The sequence below is a fragment of the Etheostoma spectabile genome, chromosome 2, assembly GCF_008692095.1.
Source record: "Etheostoma spectabile isolate EspeVRDwgs_2016 chromosome 2, UIUC_Espe_1.0, whole genome shotgun sequence".
Taxonomy (NCBI): Eukaryota; Metazoa; Chordata; class Actinopteri; order Perciformes; family Percidae; genus Etheostoma; species Etheostoma spectabile.
Genome location: NC_045734.1, coordinates 1,082,554 through 1,104,650, shown reverse-complemented (window position 1 = coordinate 1,104,650; position 22,097 = coordinate 1,082,554). Strand labels below are relative to the sequence as shown.

At 39.8% G+C, this 22,097-nt stretch overlaps 1 protein-coding gene across 6 annotated transcripts in view; it reads right to left on the bottom strand.

Moving 5' to 3' along the window:
* The window catches only part of LOC116694595 (VPS10 domain-containing receptor SorCS1), a 244,842-nt gene that overhangs the window by 135,096 nt on the left and 87,649 nt on the right, over positions 1 to 22,097 (bottom strand). For all 6 annotated transcript variants that reach the window (XR_004333232.1, XR_004333231.1, XM_032524402.1 and 3 more), the window contains exon 2: positions 4,963 to 5,030. Coding sequence is in view for 4 of the 6 variants with exons in the window: in XM_032524402.1 (XP_032380293.1) it covers positions 4,963 to 5,030 (68 nt within the window). In the remaining 2 variants the exon portion in view is untranslated. The remainder of the gene's footprint in view (positions 1 to 4,962; positions 5,031 to 22,097) is intronic.

Below are 22,097 nucleotides of genomic sequence, written 5' to 3'. Positions count from 1 at the left end.
GAAGCTTCTGGATATTTCTGCCAGACATCCCAGCGAAGAGTCCGTTACAGTAGTCCAGTCCGTTACAGTTTAATGTGAATTAGAGCAGCCGATTGCTCGCCAGCTCACGACAATGCTTCAACTAACAGAACCGCAGCTGGGTGAAGGAATTTGTCCACCTAGCTAGCGATAGCAGTGAAGCACCCCATAATAGCCCGACTCATGAAATATACGGCTACTACCACAGCCCGGATTGGGGGTGAAATGTGTGCCGGATCCTGGCTTTTTGCCAGAAACGCATTTGCTGCAAACAGCTGGCTATCGAGTAGCTCGTAGCTGGAACAAGGTGGGCACACACACCAGTCTGATGCCAAGCGAGAGGGGGAGATGCGGTGGTGTTGAAAGACAGAAGGTTGCAAATAAACAGCTACAGTTGCTATGGACATGGATTCCAACCGAATGGAATGGAATGGACAATGGAATGGACTATTTTCTTTAGCGGAAGCAATACTATCATTTTTATCATTTTGGAAAGTATCTATAAACATACTTCAATACAATTGTAAGGTAGTCTTAATTGAGTCATTTCTTTTTCTCCTACTCTATACTTCTACTCCACCACAATCAGAGTTTACATAGGCCTGCTGTGCTTTTTTACTTCACTATTTATTGTATGGCTTAAGTAACTTTGCAGATTCAGATTATTAATACAAAATAGTATGAATAAGTTATGATGTAGTAAAAGTGGATAACAATGAGAATTTATTGATTCCGTGCTGAAATTCACAAGCTACCTGCCAAGTCAATCTTCCGCTGGTATTTTGGTGAAAGTAACTCAAAAGTAAAGCAGAAGTAGTGTAACGCATTACAATTCATAGACAGTAATATTGTAATGTAACTAATTACTCTCAAATGACAGTAACTAGTAATCTATATTGTATTGCATTTTGGAAGTAACATGTTGCTTATTTCTTCTAATAAGCAACAAATGATACACACCCCCAGATACTCAAAGAGTATGCGTAAATGGCATTTTGGCGTAGATGGGTTTTCTATAAATAACATCACCTTTTAAATTGATGAAATATGCTGATGACATGGCCTTAGTAGGCCGCTTACAAAACACTGACCCCTTGGTGAGGCTATCTAGCACACATTATGGCCCTTGAAGCATTGTGCAATGATGGCAAGCTAGAGATTAATGTGGCAAAGACAAACGAGTTACTCTTTTGCAAAAAAACAAGACACAACAACAGAGCCAGTAATATTAGTAGTAATGGCCTAGCAGTTGAAACTATGGGACCATCTGAGGTTTTTTTTGATAACACAGACCATATTCATTAGAAATGCTCAACTACTCAGTCTCCTCAGAAGACTGACGTGTCTGGGAGTCAGAATACTGAGCGAGTATACACCACACACATCAAAAGTGTTTTTTGCTTCCACCTCTCTGCTTGGTTTGGCCATTTAATCTGCAAACTCAAGAACCAGATGAACGGGATAGTGTCAATGGCTAGCAAAATAGTGGGACAACCCCAAAAACGTTGTCCCAAATATACACTGAAAGAATGAGGAAGAAAGCTAGGGAAATCTCTGCAGACAGAACATATCCTCTTCCCAGCCAGTTTAAGTGCCTCTGGTAAAAAGTATATTTAAAAAATCCTTTATTCCAAATGCCAACATCAAACTGAGCTGCTATTTAAATGTATTTAAGCACAGTGATTCTTTTTTTATCCAGATATTTTCTTTTTCTTCATTTCCTCTTTTCATCGTATTACAGTATACCTGAGATGTTGTGTGTATGTTTATCTGTCTTGTATGACTAGTTAGCCATAGAAAAATGTCCATCTTGGTGGACATTAAAGATTTATTCTATTCAGTTCTAAAGGATATGCCCAATAACTGGTTTTTAGTTATAGTTTAATTTGGTATGTGAACAGTGAACAATTATAGTACATTTTGGGTTTAATATATGCAGTTTTAATTACAGTATGGTGTCTAATGTCTAACATTACTGTAATCAGAGTATAATTTTTGTCTACTAAAGATTGTTTTTATTATTTGATACAAAGTAAAGCTTACTACCTCCTAATAAAGAACTAATTACAACATAACTTGGTGGTGTCTAATTAGGATATAACTGTTCATTTACTGTCTAGTTAAGGCCACATTTTTTATAATTTGGTCTAATTTGATACAAAGTATGTCTTATTATGTCTTATTAATGTACCGTAAAATAGAGTGGGACCACAAATGATTGTGTCATCATTTTTATTCCTCAATGTTTAGGGTGTTGGAAAGAAATCAATCCAAGAGATCAATCCAAGGTAAAGGTTTGTCATCTCTATTTAGCTGACACTCTTTTTTGTATCAGGTACAAAATGTATAAATGTGTCAAAAGTGTATTGGCTTGCCATTTACCTTGGAAGCAGGAATATAATGTGGGTTGGCTCAACCTTTAATGTAAAGAAGTAAGCTGGCAGGTATAAACATTATTATGCAGCTTTTTGACAGATTCTACCTTCCATATCCCAAGGACCATTTTATCCATAGTGACAACAGTTGCAATAAAAACGTTTGTGGAACTGAGACTCTACAAGGTAATGAGGGAAAGTCAATTGCACGAGTTGGCTCGGGTCTGTCCATGCTCTGAATTAGGGATTCATGCTGTAGGTCTGACACACGTAGACAACATGAATACGCAGTATCGATGAGTATACATCTTGAGTTTACCTTTATGTTACCCCTTTAAGTATGTACACAGAAAAATATACATTTCCACACTGACACTCACTGACACTCAGTATCACATATGCAGCAAGAATCTCAGCTTGTCTTCTACACTTCATTGAAGCTACATGATGCTTATACCAAGTGAAACATTCAAATCGTAGATGCCATGTTTTTAAGGCTGCATCATTACATCAAATGGAAATCATCTAGATGTCTTGTGCATGTTTTTATATGGCTCCATCATAATTCTGTCTGACACATCTGGTATCTTTTTGAAGTTTGGGATCTCCACTAGAATTTAAAATCAAATCTGCGACTTTGAATACAACTTGCACAAAACTTGAATAGAACAGCACAACACACAACACAATAAACATGGAGCCACAGGTCGATCTCTGAAAGATCATAAGCTGAAAATGAAGAATGTTGTTTGATTATGGTTTAGTTTTTTCAGGTCATATTGTAGCTATTAACTTTCTAACTTAACTTTTTCAGTTTTCAATTTTTGCATAGTCTTGTAGTATATCTTATGGTTTTTGTTATTCCTATTTAAAGAGCCACCTTTTCAGCATCATACTTTTACTCTTGGGATCCACTAGAATAGGTTTACATGCTTTGATGTTCAAAAAACATATTATGTCTCTCATACTGCCCATTGCTGCAGCTTGTTTGCCTGAAAAGCTCTGTCGGAGCTCTTGGCTCCCCTCCCTGAAAAGCCCAGTTTTTGCCCATTTTCAGTCAGTGCTGTCTGTGTGAGAAGAGGATACTCCATTTGCAGTGAAGTGTGATTTTTGTACTTTATACATCTATTACATACACACTAAAAGATGGGGAAAATATAAAAAAATAGGGGCTCTTTAAAGTTATTCTGCTTTCCGACTTATTTTCATTGATCTTGCAGAAAGGTGGACCTAATATCTTTACATGTTGGCTCTTAACATTTCAAAATATCAGATATATGCAAAGTCAAGTGTTCAAACAGGTTTATTGATATCCAAAGTTAGTGGTAAGGTAGTCATGACAGGTCCCAGTCGAGCTATTATGAGGGGCCCTTTTATGTGTTTGAAACATAGACAGTGAACGGAATGGACACAGTGACGCCATTTACTTTAACAGAGACCAGTAACGTCACTTTTCTAGTGAGAGCTAAGCGTTGCTGCGCAGCCTCCAACTGAGCTTGAAGACGTAGATGTTACGTGAGCAACCTGTCTGAAAGTTGTAAGTCTTCTGGTAGCTGTGCAAGAGAAATCTCAATCATTCCCAATCAGCAGAGACGGAGAGCGTAGGTATATGTTAGGAGATAACACAGACACAGGCTAATTATTGCTAACTAAAATGCTAGTTAACCATAGTAATTTAAACCTTAACAGCTGATGTACTTTGAAAAAGTCTATATTGACGCCCCATGTAGGTGGATAAAAAAAATCTGTGCCAACTGAAAATTCTGCTTACACACTAGCTATTTGTCTAATTTGGACAGCAAACTATGGTCAGTTATTACAAGCAAGTTGCAGAGGTACAGTAAATACAATTAAAGCATGTGTCTTTTCAGGAAGTTAGAGATTTGTTACAGTTGTAGGGAGATCATACACCATGAGGCTGATCAGACCTTTTCTGTCTTTACTTCTTATGGAGTTATTCTTTGATCATTCTTGTTCCTCCTTCTGCTTTTCCTCAAGAGAGAGCTGTCCATGTCTGGTATCACTCTCCATAGGCAACAGTGCAACATACATTTCATAACCAGAAGTACTTGTGCAGATAGTCTTGGTTGTGACTTTCTTTCTTTAAGACATTAATGCAGCCACATTCCTCCCTACCAGGCATCTACCACAGTTACATGACGTTAGAGTCAGAAACGAGGCTGACGCTCTAAGTGAGTCTAAGCTGAGTTCAAGGCTGGTCAAGGTAATTTACTGGATAACTTTGCAAGCTCCAGTCACGTTGATTAGTGGCTTTCATGAGGGATTTCTGCTGCCCACAGACATTAAAACCGATTGAAGACAGTCGGCTACACAGGCTCGCAATTTGAGAGATCTTTCTAAGACCGTTGCATCTTTTTCAAGCTTTGAATGTTTCATGAATTTACATAATGAGATCCTTGTGAGTATTGGTATTCTTTATTCCTAAGGGAGCAGTTGAAATAGGAATAGGAATATAAACACCAGACATATTTGGAATGACGTCCAACAGTCCCCTCTGACCAATTTACTGTGAGGCTTTTCTAGAAATGTCATTGTGTGATGAGCTTACCTCCATAATGAACTCTCAGTCACACTGTTGAGGTTGAAGTCAAATAGTTTGGTCAGCATCAAAATCACCTGCAGAACAAGACAAGCATTGCAATCAATAAACAGTCCTATCATTCAATAACTGGTAAGCAGGTTAAACAGTATCAAGGCAAAATTAAAAGTAAGGAAAATAAAACAGCAGTCAAACAGCCAAAGACCATATTATCAATTATGGTGGAAGCATAGTTTTGTCTTTCTTCCACATAGTAAGCCTTAGACAAAACCGTGGATTGTTTTTTTATGTGTATGCATGCATTTTCAAGTGCAGGTTTTACAGTCTGCATGTTCCTAGTGACAAGGACCCCCTCCAGGATCTCGGGAAGGAACTTTTGTTTTGGTGTAACGTGTGTTTTGTGACACCATCCCTGTGTAGGATGAGGTGTCAGGAGAAATATCTATTATACTCAGTTCAGTTCAACACCATAGATGTACTCCCACACCATGCATACTACCATACTGTACACCACATCACTTAATATGATCCCCCTCTAATTGTTTCAAACTCATTACTTAATCATATCAGATTGATTCTAAACACTCCCCTGTAAATATTCCTTATTCTGTGCACCCTCAAGGTGCCCAAGATGAGGCAAAGTGGGTCAGCCAAGGTCTTCAGGGAAAAACAGAAGCACAAACATCCCATTTCACTCGGAGGATAAAATAAGTAAAGCAGCACGGAAACTCACAATCTATTTACTTTGTGACTGGAGGTGTATTTGAAATGAATAAAACTCAGAAGAAGAAGAAGAGGAAAGAATAAGCTTCACAGGGAATGTTGCCGTTTTAGTTCAATATAGTCTGTTTTTTTTTAACTTCTCTTGCTCATGAGTTCATTTTGATAACATTGTGTAAAACAAAATCCCCAGGGATATTTTGTGGTGACTTTGACAGTTATCTGATGAGCCCTTTGCATTGTGAATAACCCACGGCACGATGGTCAGTTGATATGGCGTGGGCGAAGAGCAGATGCTGCCAATGGAGAATTCTTTTCATATAATGTATGGGCTTGTGCTGCGCTGCTACATCCTTATCTCAGGCTTTGCTATCTGGGAAAGGGCTGTATGTACAAGGCAGGCGATATTCCCCAGTGTATGGAGTAAAATAAACAACTGGAGTCTATACAATTTATATCTTTTGCCTTGAAGTTGTGTGCTATGCTGTGCACGGCCAATATCCAACTGTTTCCCCTTGGCCTGGCTACATCTTGATACCTCCATGCCTGTTATGAAGGCAGCAGCCGAGCCACTGCATGACTTGTGTGACTTTGTGAAACAGTTCCACCACCATGGGGTTCCTGTGAGTACAAGCAGAACAGATGCACCTTGGGTAGTGGAATTACATTGCGAGGTTGGGGCTCCTGTGATCAACCTTATTAAGCATGCGCTAACATCTGCAGCTCCCCGAAACACTCCAAATGTGCGGTGCCCTCGGCTGACCTTTGGCTGGCAGGTCTTTTTTGGAGTGTTGTTGTGGAAAATAACCACTGGACAACAACAAGTAGTAAAAAAGGCATTGATTAAGAGTGATTCAGGAAGTAGCTGGGCGTTTTCAGTGCCGGGAGGATTAGGCTGGGGAATGAATAACCTTAAATATCCGGACCAGACCTTTGCATGCTAATGACTGAGCAAGTCCATTTAACTGCCCAGCTGGAGGCTGAATTCACACTCGCACCACGCAGCTTCTCTCTTTCTCTTTATTCCCCCACTTTCTTTTTTACTCGACCCCTTCTTTATTTATTTCTGCCGTAAAATCTCAACACATTTGCTCCTGTGTGTGTATGTGTGTATGTATGTATGTGTGTATGTGTGTTTGTGTAGTTGTTTGTGTGCATGCTGTAAAGGATAGTGTTCTGGCTCCAGATTCTGGATAAATTCTGGAAAAAGGCTGAGGTATAAGCCGGGTGACTTGGCTTGATTATTTGAAGGGCAGTGTGCGTACGGGCCCTTCTGTCTGCCACATATGGAGACTATGTAGGCAGTCATCGGCAAGTGGCCCTGTCAGATGGGCTCCCACTGGAAAGTGCATATGCTCCATCACTGACCATGCCAATTAGGCCTGTGGGCTTCTCGTACTGTAAATACTACGATGAGGCAGCACACACATTCACACACACACACACACACACTTCTGGCGGTTTGGAGATGTGCAGAGGAGCATGGAGTCATCAAAATGAGACGGTGGCTGGTGGGCGTGTGTTAAAGTTTGAGAATAATTAAATGACTGCAGTTACAAGCTAAATGTCGTCTTGTCTTTGTAAAAGATTGCACTCTACTACTGTCCTGATTGTACATGGTGAGTTACAATGTGAGTGTGTTTGTCTGGAGGCTGCATTGACCAAAAGCGAGAAGATGGCATTGTAGATGTATATGGTTGCCGAAGTGTCACAGACATCTAACTTGGAACAGTAGCTCCCGGATCACCAGTCATCCTGCCTGCTACAGTCAAGATAACAAGAGAAACACACAGCAACACAACTGCTGTGTGGCAAGTTGCTTAATAAAAACCTAAAGTTGCCATCTGTAACTTTCTCTACATTCAAACAACAGCAAAGATGCCAGAGTAGTTAGTGTTGCATGCTGGAAGCATGGACTGTATACTATTAGTGGACGCAGCATGTGTGACATCACCCATTGGTTTTTAGAGATCTGCTATGAGTCGTTGAGCTTGCCGTTACGGGTCCAGCCATCCTGGTTGTGGATGTGACGATTTAAGACAAGAGGGAGGAGTGAGGGAGGAGAGTGGGTGGAGAGAGAGGAACCCTTACTCTCTACAGTACACACTTTGACTGGAAATCACATCATAGCCACAACCTAAAACATCCCCTGCTTTATCAACAATTTTAAAATCAACCAGACCATAATTCAAAAAATGAAAATCATTCTGTGTTGCAGACCATAATTTGATTATGATTGAGATCATAAACACATTATGAAAATGTTTACTGAGGTACTAAATGATGCGAGAAGTGGGTCACTCTCTCACAGACTTCTACAGAAACAGACCTCCTTTTGCAACGTTTCTCCCCCTGCAGGAGATCAGATTTAATGCATCTTTAAGAAGTCTCCCCCTGCTGGAGATCAGATAGAATGCATCTTTAAGAAGTCTCCCCCTGCTGGAGATCAGATAGAATGCATCTTTAAGAAGTCTCCCTCTGCTGGAGATCAGATAGAATGCATCTTTAAGAACTCTCCCCCTGCAGGAGATCAGATATAATGCATCTTTAAGGAGTCTCCCTCTGCTGGAGAACAGATAGAATGCATCTTTAAGAACTCTCCCCCTGCTAGAGATAAGATATAATGCAGCTTTAAGGAGTCTCCCCCTGCAGGAGATCAGATATAATGCATCTTTAAGGAGTCTCCCTCTGCTGGAGAACAGATAGAATGCATCTTTAAGAACTCTCCCCCTGCTAGAGATAAGATATAATGCAGCTTTAAGGAGTCTCCCCCTGCTGGAGGTCAGATAGAATGCAGCTTTAAGAAGTGGTTTGGTTTTCCCAAGCTCCGCTCTCGAGCTAGTCCTATGTCCCATGTTTTATGTTCCACCCAGCCACCCCAACCTCACTACACAGCTCAAAGCGTTCTTACAGCAGCAGGCAATTAGGGTGCATACAGCAAAAAAACGTGGATTACAGTGCGTAAAGCTTTAGTGTGTAACTTTTTTATATCAATGAATGTCCGTGGCAGTCAAGCCATTGCCAAATGAGTTGCTACAAAGCTAATTAAGCCTATCAACTCCACACAACTCTGTCTGTATTTCTCAAAATGACTATGTACAGAAGATTGTTGTAGTGGTGACTTTCCCACACGGAAGCTCGAGTGAAGATAATCACCTCTTCTGTTTTTTTAATCCTCTGTGTCTCCTTGGCTACCAGCAACTGTGTGGAGGAGTGGTGGGGGGAAATCATGGAAGACTAATATATCATGTGAACGAGCTGACAGTTTTGTTATATGTTGTTATATGTATGTTGTTTTGTTGTCCTTACTTAGAATTCCTCCTTTTTTTCGCAGCTATATGTTCATTTGAAGAGCCTGGGCTTTTCAGACCAAACCCAGTTGGTGCTGTATTCATGTGGCGTCAGAATAATCTAAAAAACAGAGCATTTCACAATAAATAGCTAAAGTAGGCGTTAATAGACAGAAATGCCATGATTAACATTCAACATTGTGAGATATGGAATGCTTTGGTGGAGTGCTCTTCTACTTATTCCTGTTTCTACTGCTGTTTCTGTTATTTCCGAACACACCTAGACTTGTGTGTTTGGTTTCTGCTTTTAGGGTAACTACCATTTTTTCAACCTAGACAATATATTTTTGTGTCTAACTGACACTTAGAATATAAATCTGAGCCTGTCAGTGGCAAAACAAGCACTTTAGTAAAGGTAAATACAAGCTGGACAATTGCCCTGTAAATTATTAGACCATTTTTAGTGTTGTCCTTGTTTTGTTTTCTTTTGTTTTCTTTCGTTTTCTCTGACCATAATCATTCCTATAAAATCTGATTCCTCCTTAGTTAAAACCTTCACAATTGATGAGCTTCTACAGTGGAAAGAAAAAGTGCAGTGATATTAGTCATTCAAAGGGAAGCCTCAGCTCCGGGTGGGGATCAGTAACAACTGTGTCTGTGCAAAGCTTAAGGTGTTTAAAATATCTCCCCATTATTTCTTTTTTAATCAAAAGTATGCCTTTGCTGCTAGCAAACACTGTTATCTCTTATACTGTTTGGTAATTGTCCTTGGATGGAGGAGAGAAAATATCATGATAAATCAAAATACCCAAACATGCATATACAAACAACAATTACCATTTCTTGGGGCGCAAGAAGGCAGAATAAACAAATGTGAAATACAGAGCATTAGCACACATTCTGAAGCTCCCAACGCAGGGAAATGTGTAGGGTTCAAGTTCTTTAGGCATTATCAACTATTTGTTTTTCTCACATCTCATTTTTGTAATCATGTGAAACCAGATTTCTCCAGGGGGTAGTTTTTTTTGGCACCATTTTATTACTGAAAAAAAGGAGAATGAAACCGAGCATCAGTGGAACAAAAATAAGAGTCTCTTACCACAATTCAATGAAACTCTTTTGCAGTTTATTTTTAATCAACACATTCACCCTGTCATGAAAACGCAGAAAGGGAAAACGCTGCAATACACAACACGTTTTACCTGCCCACATGTGCGAATACCTCAACCTGTCAGACTCCTAGGGGATCATTGAGCAAGGAACGCTCCTCTCTGTGGATTAGCCTGTCACATCTTCCTTTGGAAAATTCACCACTTGTGCCTATCACTAATATAACCGTCAAACATTCCTGGGAAACCGGGTTTGCAGGTGCTTGTTGTATATCTAAAAATAATATGTCTTCATCGGGATCAAAATCGATCAAGACCTGTCAGAGGTGAGTTTACCTTGGTGGTTACATATGCCGTCGCATGCTAATGTTCAGCAATCTGGGCTGGTAATCAACATCAAATCAACAGTCTTCTGTGGCCTCATTTAGCCGGATTTCTTTCAGTGTTCGTTAGATTGACAAAAGCTGTAGAAAAGCATCATTTAAACATGAAGCCGCAATGTGGAGTGTGTTACATTGAGTCGTCAAATGATTACAATCTTATTTCTATGATTTTTTTTCTTTTCTTGAGATAACTGAAAACATACACATTTTCCATTTTCAGTTCCATTGGAGCAGATTATTTCTGGAAGTGGGATGTTTGCGGAGATGCTCACAGAATACTGAGGAAGAATTGAGCGTTCTTGACTACCTGCAGCTTCATGTGCTGCCGGTCTGATCCACACAGACCTGTCACCTTTTGTTTTGTGATGATGATGCGGACTCAAGGTTCCCGGCAACTATTTTCCTTGATCTTTTGGCTATTTGCTGCTCCTAATTGGTTGTTAACCCACTTTGGGTTCAGTGTAAGAAAATGATTGCAGTTAAGGAGCTGATCTGTCAAGTGTGGAGCTGCTAATGCTTTTTAAGACGTGAAAGGCTTAAAGAAGACATTAAGGGCATGCTTACTGTTAATAAGCATTCAAAGTATGCAGAGAAGAGATTAAATGTACATTATGATTACATAACATCACTTTTTTTAAGATAGAGCTAAGCCCTTCTCTTTATTTGAGTTCAAGAGTTTAAAATTGCATTAATATGTGCATGAGAGACTGTGTACATCCATGTGTCTATGTGTACATAGACAGACACATACATAAGGTGCACAGTATTTTTCATTTGCATATTACACACTTGTTTCTCGTTCAAACTGTAGGTTGTAATTAAAGTTTTTAGTGGTCACTACTTATTCTTTCATGTTTTGTTAAAAAAACATACTCATTAGTTATGGTTAGTTAGTTGTGTTGTAGTTGTAATAAACATCTTAAGAATGCAGTGCACAAGTCACGTTAAGACAAGATACCTAAGGCTCTGTGAAGTATTATGGGAGGGGTGTTGTTGTTTGAACGGTTTTGCGCTGAAGAAAAAAAAGGTTCTCAACGGTTTCCGTCCTAGTTGAAGTTCTGTTGAGGTTTTGGGTGTGCATTTATGTTATCTGTGTTTTAGTTTTGTATGGTTGTTTTAGTGGACATGTTTATCTACATTTATTTTTGCACCATGACCCGTGACCAAACGTTCAATTTCAATTAAACAGATTGGGAATCAGTAGCTCTGTAACTCTGGACCAGCAAAATACATTGGAACATTTCAGTTTGTCTTCCTTTTAGTTTTTTAGTTTTTTTTTTTTTTTTTTTTTTAATTAATTTTTTATTTGGAAAGGCAAAATTGCAATTATTTTGTACAATCCAGCTTCCACCACATTGGAAGTATGAGAATGAAAAACATAAGCCCAACCAGGTTTTTTTTTTTTTTTTTTGAATAACAGAACAACCATAACAGAAGAGTGAGTGGGGGGGATGAAGGGCCAGGTCTGAGATTTCTTATGTTAGGGGAAAAACACAATCAAGAGCGTAAATTTGCCATAATCCTGAGCCAAAGTACAATACACAGAGAAACAGTACTTGCATGTAATAGACATATTTAGTCCACAGGAATTACTGATTTTATATAGTTTGTCCATTTAGACCAGATCCTGAAGAATAATTCCCTTCGGCCTTGGACAGAAAAAGATATCTTCTCCAGAATGTAAATGTCCTGTACAATCTTGAACCATTCCTCAACAGTAGGAGCTTCAGGCTTCAACCATTTTCTAGTGATTGCCTTTTTGCTTGCTGCCAGGAGCACCAACAGCAGTTTTTTATCTTCCAGAGTCCAGTTATCAAGTGAAATGTTTCCTAAGTATAGGGATTCACATTTACATGGGATCCTTTCAGTAAAGATGTTATTCAGGTGGGAACACATTTGTTCCCAAAAACCTTTAATAACCGGACAATCCCAGAAGATGTGATGATGATTTGCCCCGTCTGTTCCACAGAGTCTCCAACATGCGTCTCCGCTGCCCTGATGTTTTTTCTGAACTGGAGTTACAAAAAAACGAACAGTGTTTTTCCAACAGAACAGCCTCCATGTGTTGGAGCTCGAGGTCATCCAGTGTAATTTGTTAATCTGTTCCCAGACTTCAGTTGAGATTGATAAATTTCCTTCTTTTTCCCATTTGCTTCTTATGTATTTTGTATCACCTTGTTTAGACGATAGGATACCATTGTACAGTATGGAAACAAGTTTCTTGCATGAACCTGACTTCAACAAGGATAGAAGCACATTAAAAAGACCTGGTTTGGCTGTTTCCCAATTGTCACCTATATTTTGATTGAAGTAGGTCCTAACCTGTAGATATCTAAAGAAGTCGTCCTTCTCCAACCTTTTAGATCTCTGAAGTTCCTCAAAACTCAGAAACACGCCCTTCTGGGTGAAGCTATAGTAGGTGGTTAATCCTTTTTGGATCCATCCTCTAAATCTCCCATCAATCTTGTTTGGTTTAAACGCTGAATCAAATGCACACCACCTGAGTATTTTTATCTGGTTACCCAATTTACAAATTTTAATGACCTTACTCCAAGAATCCAGCATAGTGTGTAATATTGACCCATGTGGTATATTCAGCCCTTCTTGTAAATTTTTGTCCATTAATACTGATATTAAAGGTTTTCCTTCCACTGTTGTTCCTTCCAAATCTTTCCACCTTGCGTCGTAAGATGGAGAGCATAAACAGAGCACAGGTCTTAATTGAGCTGCAAGGCAATAAACCTGTAGATTAGGAAGACCCAAACCACCTTTTTCTTTCCTTAACTGCAGTGTACTATACCTCACCCTTGCCTTTTTTCCCTGCCAAATATACTGAGATATTAATCTTTCCCACTCTATGAAATGTCTGTCTGATATCAGGATAGGTAGACATTGAAATAGATATAGGAAGCGTGGGAGAATGTTCATTCTGACCGTCTCCACTCTGGAGTATAAATTTGAGAAAGGGATCAGATTCCATCTCTGTATGTCTGATTTCAGATTTGAGGTTAGGGACCCATAGTTGACTTCAAAAGTCTTAGTGAAATCTTTGGGCAATGTGACCCCTAAATATTTTATGGATTCTGCTTCCCAGTTCCAATTGTACAGGCTCCTAACATCGTTCTGTGGATTATAATTTATTGTTAAGACCTGAGTCTTGGTAACGTTTATTTTGTAACCCGAGAGTGAACCATATTCCTCGATCGCCCCCATAAGTACAGGTAGAGATCGAGCTGGGTTTGTTATGGTTAACAATAAATCGTCTGCGAACAATGACAACTTTTGTTCCCCGGATGCCATGTGAACTCCAGCTATGTCCGACCTCTGTCTTATCCACTGACTTAGCGGCTCTATGAAAAGGGCGAAGAGGAGCGGTGAAACACAGCAGCCCTGCCTCGTACCCCTTTCTAAAGTAAAAGGGTCAGATAGGTCTCCGTAATTTTTATCCTAGCAGATGGTTTATTGTATAAAGCAGCAATTACATCTATTATGGTCTGGGGAACCCAAACTTGGACATAACTTTGTAGAGAAAGGACCATCTGACCGAGTCAAAGGCCTTCTCCGCATCCAGACTCAGTACAAGAGTCTCTATTTTTGTTGAGCTACATGATTTAAAATATGCAAAGTTTTTCTGATGTTATCCTGCGTCTGTCTCTGTCTGATGAAGCCTGTTTGGTCCTTATGGATTATCACTGGCATGATGTTTTCCAATCTCTGCGCGATTATGGCAGTAAATAATTTATAATCAATATTTAGCACACTTATCGGGCGGTAGTTTCCGCATTCCAACTTATCCTTTCCGTCCTTAGGGATTAGCGAAATAGTTGCGTCTCTCCATGAGGGAGGGATTATTTTCTTTTCCAGTACATTGTTGAAAACTCTTACTAAAACAGGGACTAACTGATCTTGCATATCTCTGTACCACTCGGCAGCAAACCCATCCATTCCTGGAGATTTCCCTCCTTTCAACTTTCTAATCACCGATCTTAATTCTGCTTCAGTTATCTCCGATATTAGTTGTTCATTTTGTTCACCTGTAATGTTGGGCAGATAGAGTTGGGAAAGGAAAGTGTCTGTTTGCTGTTCATTAATCAATTTGGGCTGGGAGTATAGAGTTTGGAAAAAATCTCCAAAGCATTTCTGAATCTTTTCTAGGTTTGTTTCAACCCTCTTTGTATATATATTCTTTATTTTGTGAATAGTTCTATCAGCTTGTTGTTTTCGTAATTTAAATGCTAGGAGCTTCAGAGATTTTCCCCCTGCTTCATAATATTTCTGTTTAGTAAAAAGAAGTTTCTTTTGTATTTCTTGTATGTTTAAATCATTCAGTTCTTTTTTCACTATCTCAATTTTAGCTCTTGTTGCCCTCCTGAACGTTTTGGAGTGCTCTTCCTGCAGTTTTTTCAGCTCAACTTCCAATTGAGTTTGTTTTTGTTGTCTAATTTTCTTTTCGTAGGAGGAAAAGGCTATTATTCTCCCCCTGACTACCGCCTTTAAAGCATCCCAAAGTATCGCCGGACCCACCTCTTTATTATCATTCTCCTCCAAATATTGTTTGATTTCAGTTTTCATATTCTCCTTAAAAACTTTACTATTTAATAAGTTTGTATTCAGCCTCCAGAGCGTGGATCTGCTTTTTTCAGCCAGTTGAAGGGAGATATAGATTGGGCTGTGGTCTGAAATTGGACTAGATTCGATCTCCCAACTTTTTAATCTATGCACATCTTTTTTATTTTTTAGTTTTTTTAAAGACATATATTAAAGACATGAATCTTAAAATGTAATTACCAGATATTTTCAAACTGAACCATGTTTTCCCATGTTTTGTGTCTAAGTCACGGATGGGAACAACTGGAGCGTGCCTATGTTCCCACAACCTTATTGTCCCACAGCCCAATAGACCCACAGCCTTATGGTCCCACAGCCCAATAGACCCACAGCCTTATGGTCCCACAGCCCAATAGACCCACAGCCTTATGGTCCCACAGCCCAATAGACCCACAGCCTTATGGTCCCACAGCCCAATGGTCCTGTAGCCTCATGGTCCCACAGCCCAATAGACCCACAGCCTGATGGTCCCACAGCCCTATGTTCCCACAGCCCTATGTTACCACTGCCCTATGTTCCCACAGCCCTATGTTACCACTGCCCAATGGTCCCACAGCCCTTTGGTCCTACAGCCCTATGTTCCTACAGCCTTATGTTCCCACAGCCCTATGGTCTTAAAGCCCTATGTTCCCACAGGCCTATGTTCCCACAGCTCTATGGTCCCACAGTCCAATGGTCCCACAACCCTATTGAGTTGACTAAACTCTGGTCGGATTGAGTAACATTAACTGGAAATCTGAGTTACAGCCTGAAAATGGAAAGTTGTTAGGCTCATTTGGATCATGGAACAAGGCAGACCTGCTCGGCTTTTTCGGGAAATGATTGTAAAGATTTACAAAGGATATGTTTAAGTCATTTCCTCTGTAACTGGGACGTTTTGGGACTGATTGTTGGATTGCTGTGGACGAAGTACACACGGCAATACACTGACAATGAGGTAATAAAGGTAATGACGTGTAACCTTGAGTCAGCTAACTGAAATAGCTCACATTACTATGTTTTGTGAATAGTTAACTTTAAATTTAAATTCAATATTGTATATGGCGTCTTCTTTGTGTGGTGCAAATGTTCCACCAGAGCATACAGAGCCACCGTTAGTCTGTCCGGAGCTTAGCGCCGCCCAAGACCATGTGATTGGCTTAAAGACATGTCAATAAAACAGAGTGTGTTTTTCTCCTGTCCCAGAATGTATGTGTGGCCTAGCCAGACCTTCCTCCCAGCGCTGTGGAGATAGGTTTGGTAATGCGAGACTAACAATCACTCAACTCACATAGCCTGCTTATGCTCTTACATATTTATATACGTAAATGTATTTTATATCCTCACATCTTTTTGTTGTTGTTATACTTGACTCATACTGCCACAGCGAGCATCTCTCAAACCAAAAGACAATTTCTTTTTTGTTTGTTTTTACTTGTGTTACACTGCTGTGGAATTAGCCACTGGATTTAAGATATAATCCGTCAAACAAACTATCAAAACGAAGGCTCATTAAAGAGCATCTTTGGCTCTAGGAGTTCTGTGAATCTGCACTTGATTGCTCTTCCTTAATGACCTGACGTGTGTCTCAGTAAACTGAAACTGAATGTGAAAGTGGAAGTAAATAGAGAGTTGTATTTTCAGTGACGATCAAATACAGTTTCAGAGCAACTGAATTCAACATATTTATATTCAAATAATATGCATTGCAATTAATGAAGAGCAATTCAAATCCAAATATAAATGATACAAATTTAGTTTCTAGTGACACATATTTCTGCCCATATACACCCTCTTACATAGTGTATATAGTCGCATCTACCATACATACTGTATAGTCTTCACATTGTTAAATGTTGTGTATTTAAAAGTAAAAATACATTTACTTTACATGAGAGAGAAGAAGTCTGCCTGTAAGAGGGGAAACAGATGTATGTGAGAGGCCACAAATCACTGCATGTCAAAGTGAAAATAGACGTATGTAAAAGGAGAATGTATGTATGTGAGAAGCCCCGAATAAACTATGGATTCTCATGAATTATGTGTGTGATACTTTCCTGTGGAAAAACTTTCCAAGCGTTAAAAGAGTGATGCGCCTGGGTAGAATGTATATGTAGGTGATAAATCACTGTTTAGGGCTTTGTCATAAGGGGGAGATAACACCTGACATAATTATTGAAAGAAATTCATGGACACCCGCTGATAACAGACATGACATCCATCTGAGTGCATTATGTATGCCTGCACTGAAGGAAAAGTCTAAACAACAACCTTGTTGGAAACTGGGTTAGTCACCGAGTAAACGTAAATCACGTTTGAGACAAATACCGTTTCCCTATTCTGATCATTTGAACAAACAAACCGAATATATGAATTTTAATTACATATCAATTTTTTGCTGTTACCCAAGGATGTTTTTCATATGGTGTGATAAATAAAAAAAGCACAGATCCAAGTGCTGCTTCTGTGAAGTTTGTGAGAACTGCTGAAGGCACTGCTTCACCCCAGAGATACATGCATTCTTTCCCAGTCAGGGGTGTGAAGTAGAATCAGGAGTTTTAAAGTTAGGAAGAGAGAGCCTGCTGGAACCTGAAAACTAAATTCTGAAAATCAGGGAGATCTCTGTCGTGTCATCATTTCAGCTTACTTTGAAATCTCTTATCATATTCCGTATAGTAGCTGGACTGTGTTGAATTGAACCAGAGGAATACTGCTGACAGCATACATTCATTTGCATTGTCAGAAGTACCTCTAGCTGGCTAATTGTTTAATAGGCCTATAACACTCAGCCAAGTTCCCCAAATAACAAAGGAAAAATGTGTTAACTTTCTCAAACAGAATTAAGCCTCATTGATTTTGCTTAATTTCATCCAGTTCGGATCCTTTAGGGCTGGGTAGCTGTTGCCCAAGGCGATACTAGATAATAAGAAGCCCCCTTAGGACCCGCCTGGAGAGCAAACCGATGGTGATAGCTAACAAGCTCTTATGTTTCCTCCCGTCTCTCCTTTTGTTCCCATTATTCTGAATTAAAGATCCCCTATTCATACCATTTGCATTTAATTAAAGGTGATTAGACAAGGCTGTGATGGAAAAAAAACACTTCTTCACTTCTCTCCTGCAGCTTCTTCAACACCAAAAACAAGGCAGAACTGACATTGACCCTTGTTTGTTCTTTGCCTACTTCTGTATCATCAAAGCACAGTGTAAACTGTGATTCACGTATGGAATGGGATATCTGTGTAAAGAGAGACTGACAGTGTTTAGAGTCAAGATTGAGAATTAGATAGATAACATGAACGAAACAGTCTTTTCAAGGAGGAAAATTGACCTGTCTGTTACGGTGAAGGGGTTGTACACTAATGAATATTGTGATCACACGGATTGTGTCGAGTTGTCCCCTGGGAGTCTTAAAGCAGCCTTTTTTCCACATGTATGCAGCATGGATGTGTAACAAAACCTGGATACGGAGTTTGAGGCGGAGCCCACGTTCACGCACATGAAAGTTGATCTGTGGCGCATGAAAAGTTCAACTTCTGCATAGTAAAATACCCAGATGATCAGCACTGCTTCATAGAGCAGGCGCACCAGAGACCTCTGCCAGCCGAGCTACTTCCCCTTTAGCTACGCTAACTTGAATGGGGATTGAATGATTTCAATGCTTGTTATCAGACTGAATAGATCAAACTAGCAAAAACTATCACAATAATGAAATGAGTTATGTTGTGGGTGTTGTAATGCTCAAATAAAATGACTCAGTTGATTTACAGATGTCTTTTTCACCATGTAAGTCAACTGGGCCCCGTGGCATCACATGACAGACACAGAAGTTGTAATTCCATTGCAGGGCTGCTATGCCATTGGCTTCAAAGCTCGGTGCACTTTCTCGGGTACTAAGAAAGCTATATTTGTAGTCGTCATCCCCTATTAAATGTGTTGCAGCTTTTGGTTTCAAATACACCTTGAGAGACACCTTTTAGTCAGGATGGTTAAAAATCAAACTGTTAGACTTTACATTAGGTACTGTTGGCATTTGATCCATCTGCTCATGATACCAGTTCTGACCAAGAATTCAACCCAGCCCACACAGGAAGTCATTCAAGGCCAGGCTGTCGACCCAGCCGTGGCCTTGGCTGCAGTGTGCATTTTCAAGCTGAGGCAGAAGGCATGCTGGCTCCCCTATTAAAGGGAATAAATCCAAGGACAAATGAGCAATCTTGGCAGGACTGAAAGTGAGGAAGGGGAGCCGGCAAATCAGAGGAATTGAGTCATTTCTCTCTGTAAGTATCATCTGAAGAAGCTCAGTGGCTTCTAGCAACACAAACCATTTGCACATGGTGAAGTCAGAACCATTGATCTGAATGGGTGTTGTTAGCTGCAAGTTAATGGAGACACCATGAGTAAACACAATCAATGTTTATCTACAGTGGCCTGCAGCATGGCGTAAATGACCAGGAGACTTCAATGTAACCTCAGTTCATTGCAACTGATGAGCTTCTCACACTGATCATATGGAGGATATCATATTGGTCTTCACCTCCCAAGGTGTTCTTTAAAGTTACAATCCTTATCTTAATTATCCAATGTATATGAAATCCTATTTTTAATATTATTTATGGCTGGCAATTTTCAGCAATAGCAATTGAATGTACAGTATTTGTATTCTGTCGTTCCCTTCTGACATTTAAATCTGAATCCCTCTTGGAGTTGCATTACCGTGCACAGGTGACTGACAAGAAATGCAAGTAGTGGGCGTAATGTGGAAGACAAAAGCCAGTGCATGTGGGCATTTAATGTAAAGTTGAACATGACTTTCAAGCATGTGTACAGACATTTTTAATATCTGCCTACGTCCATCTTCTTCTGTTGCATTACTGACACTAATTCCTGTCTCATTTGTGGTAACAAACAGAGAAAGAAAGCAGGGAAAGGTGGATGAAACAAACCCCCAAAATCTATACTTCCATCGAGTTTTGAGCATGAAGTATTAGTTTTCTAAAATTTTTTTTTTTACTTGTTGAGCTTTGACTGGCACTCTTTTAATTACGCCATCTTGTTGCACCCTCTTCTTCTGCAGTGGAGAAACCTGCTGCTTATCCTGAAGAACCAACTCCCAATAATTTCATAACGGTAGTGGATGGAAACAAGCATTTTCCTTTGCCAATTTTCCTGAAATGTGGTTATATCAATAATGCCAATCAATCCATTTTTTTTCAGGGTAAGTTTGGCTACTCAGAAATGCCATGAATGAATTTGCCCGTAAGTGCTAACGTGCATGTTCGTGCATGTTCTCGTTTATGAAAGATACTTTCATAAATAGATTTTATAAGTAGTATAAATGCAAGCAATTTCAATAGCTTTAGGCCAAAACTGTCCACATTTAAATGTGCTTATATAGCGCTTTTCTAGTCTTAACAACTACTCAAAGCGCTTTTACATCACACAGGAAACATTCACCATTCACACACTGTGGCCGGGGCTGCCGTACAAGGTGCCACCTGCTCATCAGATAAACACTCACACATTCACATTCCGATGCGCAGCACTGGGGGCAACTCAGGGTTCAGTGTCTTGCCCAAGGACACTTTGACATGGGACTACAGGGCCAGGGATTGAACCCCCAACTTCCCAATTGGCAGGCAACCGCTCTACCACTGAGCCACAGCCGCCCCCCATGTTTTCAACACGCAGCAATTAACTGTGTATCATTCGATAGCACAGTGTTTCTGGGCACTGATTTAATTTAATTTAAACCTTTTATTAATCCCCAATGGGTAAATCAATTTTTTTCACTGCGTTGTTAGAAAACAATACACACAGGCCTACAATACATACACATGCTCAGGTCCTATACATGCACAAATTGAGAGATGTCAGCCTGAGAAGTTGGGGAGGTTGGATGCCTTGCTCAAGAGTACCTTGGCTTGCGACTGAGTGAGACTGGGCGACTGCCACCCAAAGACCCACTAGGGCTAGGATAAGCTCACAATATTGAGTCCCAATAAAACACAAAAATATCATGTTCATGCTTTTGTCACTCATGCTTTTCTTTCATGTATTTCCACTGGGGTTTTATCAGTACACTTCTTATCATACTGGCTCCAGAAATGTGTGTCTGTATATATACTTTAAAAAATGGATTTGGTTCACAATGGTCTGGAGACAAACAGACAAATTCCTATTAGAAAAATAACTCAGAGGAAATTAAAAGTGATGATGTATGAGAGGAGGACTTGTGGTTGAGAAGTGTGAGTGATTGATTGTTGACCTGCTCCTGCCAGCCGCTATATATTTTTAATGGTATTCCTAACACCATCCAATTACTTACTGTGGTATCGTTTGAGCTTGCACTGCCGAGTGGATGCCATTGGAAATTTCAACCTGGACCTGTTCCAAGTTAATGCATAAATTAATAAGGGGCTGACTAGAAAGGGAATGTGGGGTCTATTGCAGAACGTAGAGCGCAGGAGCAAACTCTAAATACAGCCCTGCCATGGAAAGCAATAAACTACAGAGTTATTGGCAAACCATAACTTTTCCACTCATATCTGCAAGTATATTTATTGCTTACTGTGGCTTCCCATATCCACAAAACTCTAGAAAAGAGTAAAGTGAACGAGTAGGATTCTCAGTAACAATTTATAATGCTTGCTAGTGTTAGTGCACCAAACCTAGGGGAAACCTGGACCGGCACTGCGTACCCTAATAAAACTGACTCTGTGAATCAATAGAGAGCACGGACGTTAGCGTGTGTCTCACAGCAAAGCTTGTTCATTTCTGAGCTGCGCATACAGTTCCCATACATTCACATTGTTTCTATTAGCTCTGTCACTGATAAAAGTGCATGTTAAAATTATAATAAAACATTTAAAAAATAAATTAATCAACACATTTAACACATTCTCACTCCCATCTCGTATAATACTAATGCTTGGTAAGGTGCCTTTGGTGTTGTTATTGACGCTTAAAGTCTCCTTTAGTGTCAGAGCTAAAGTGAAAGTCGGGTGTTGTTTGACCCATCCACCCCCCCAACCACCCTCCCTACGAGGAATTTCAGG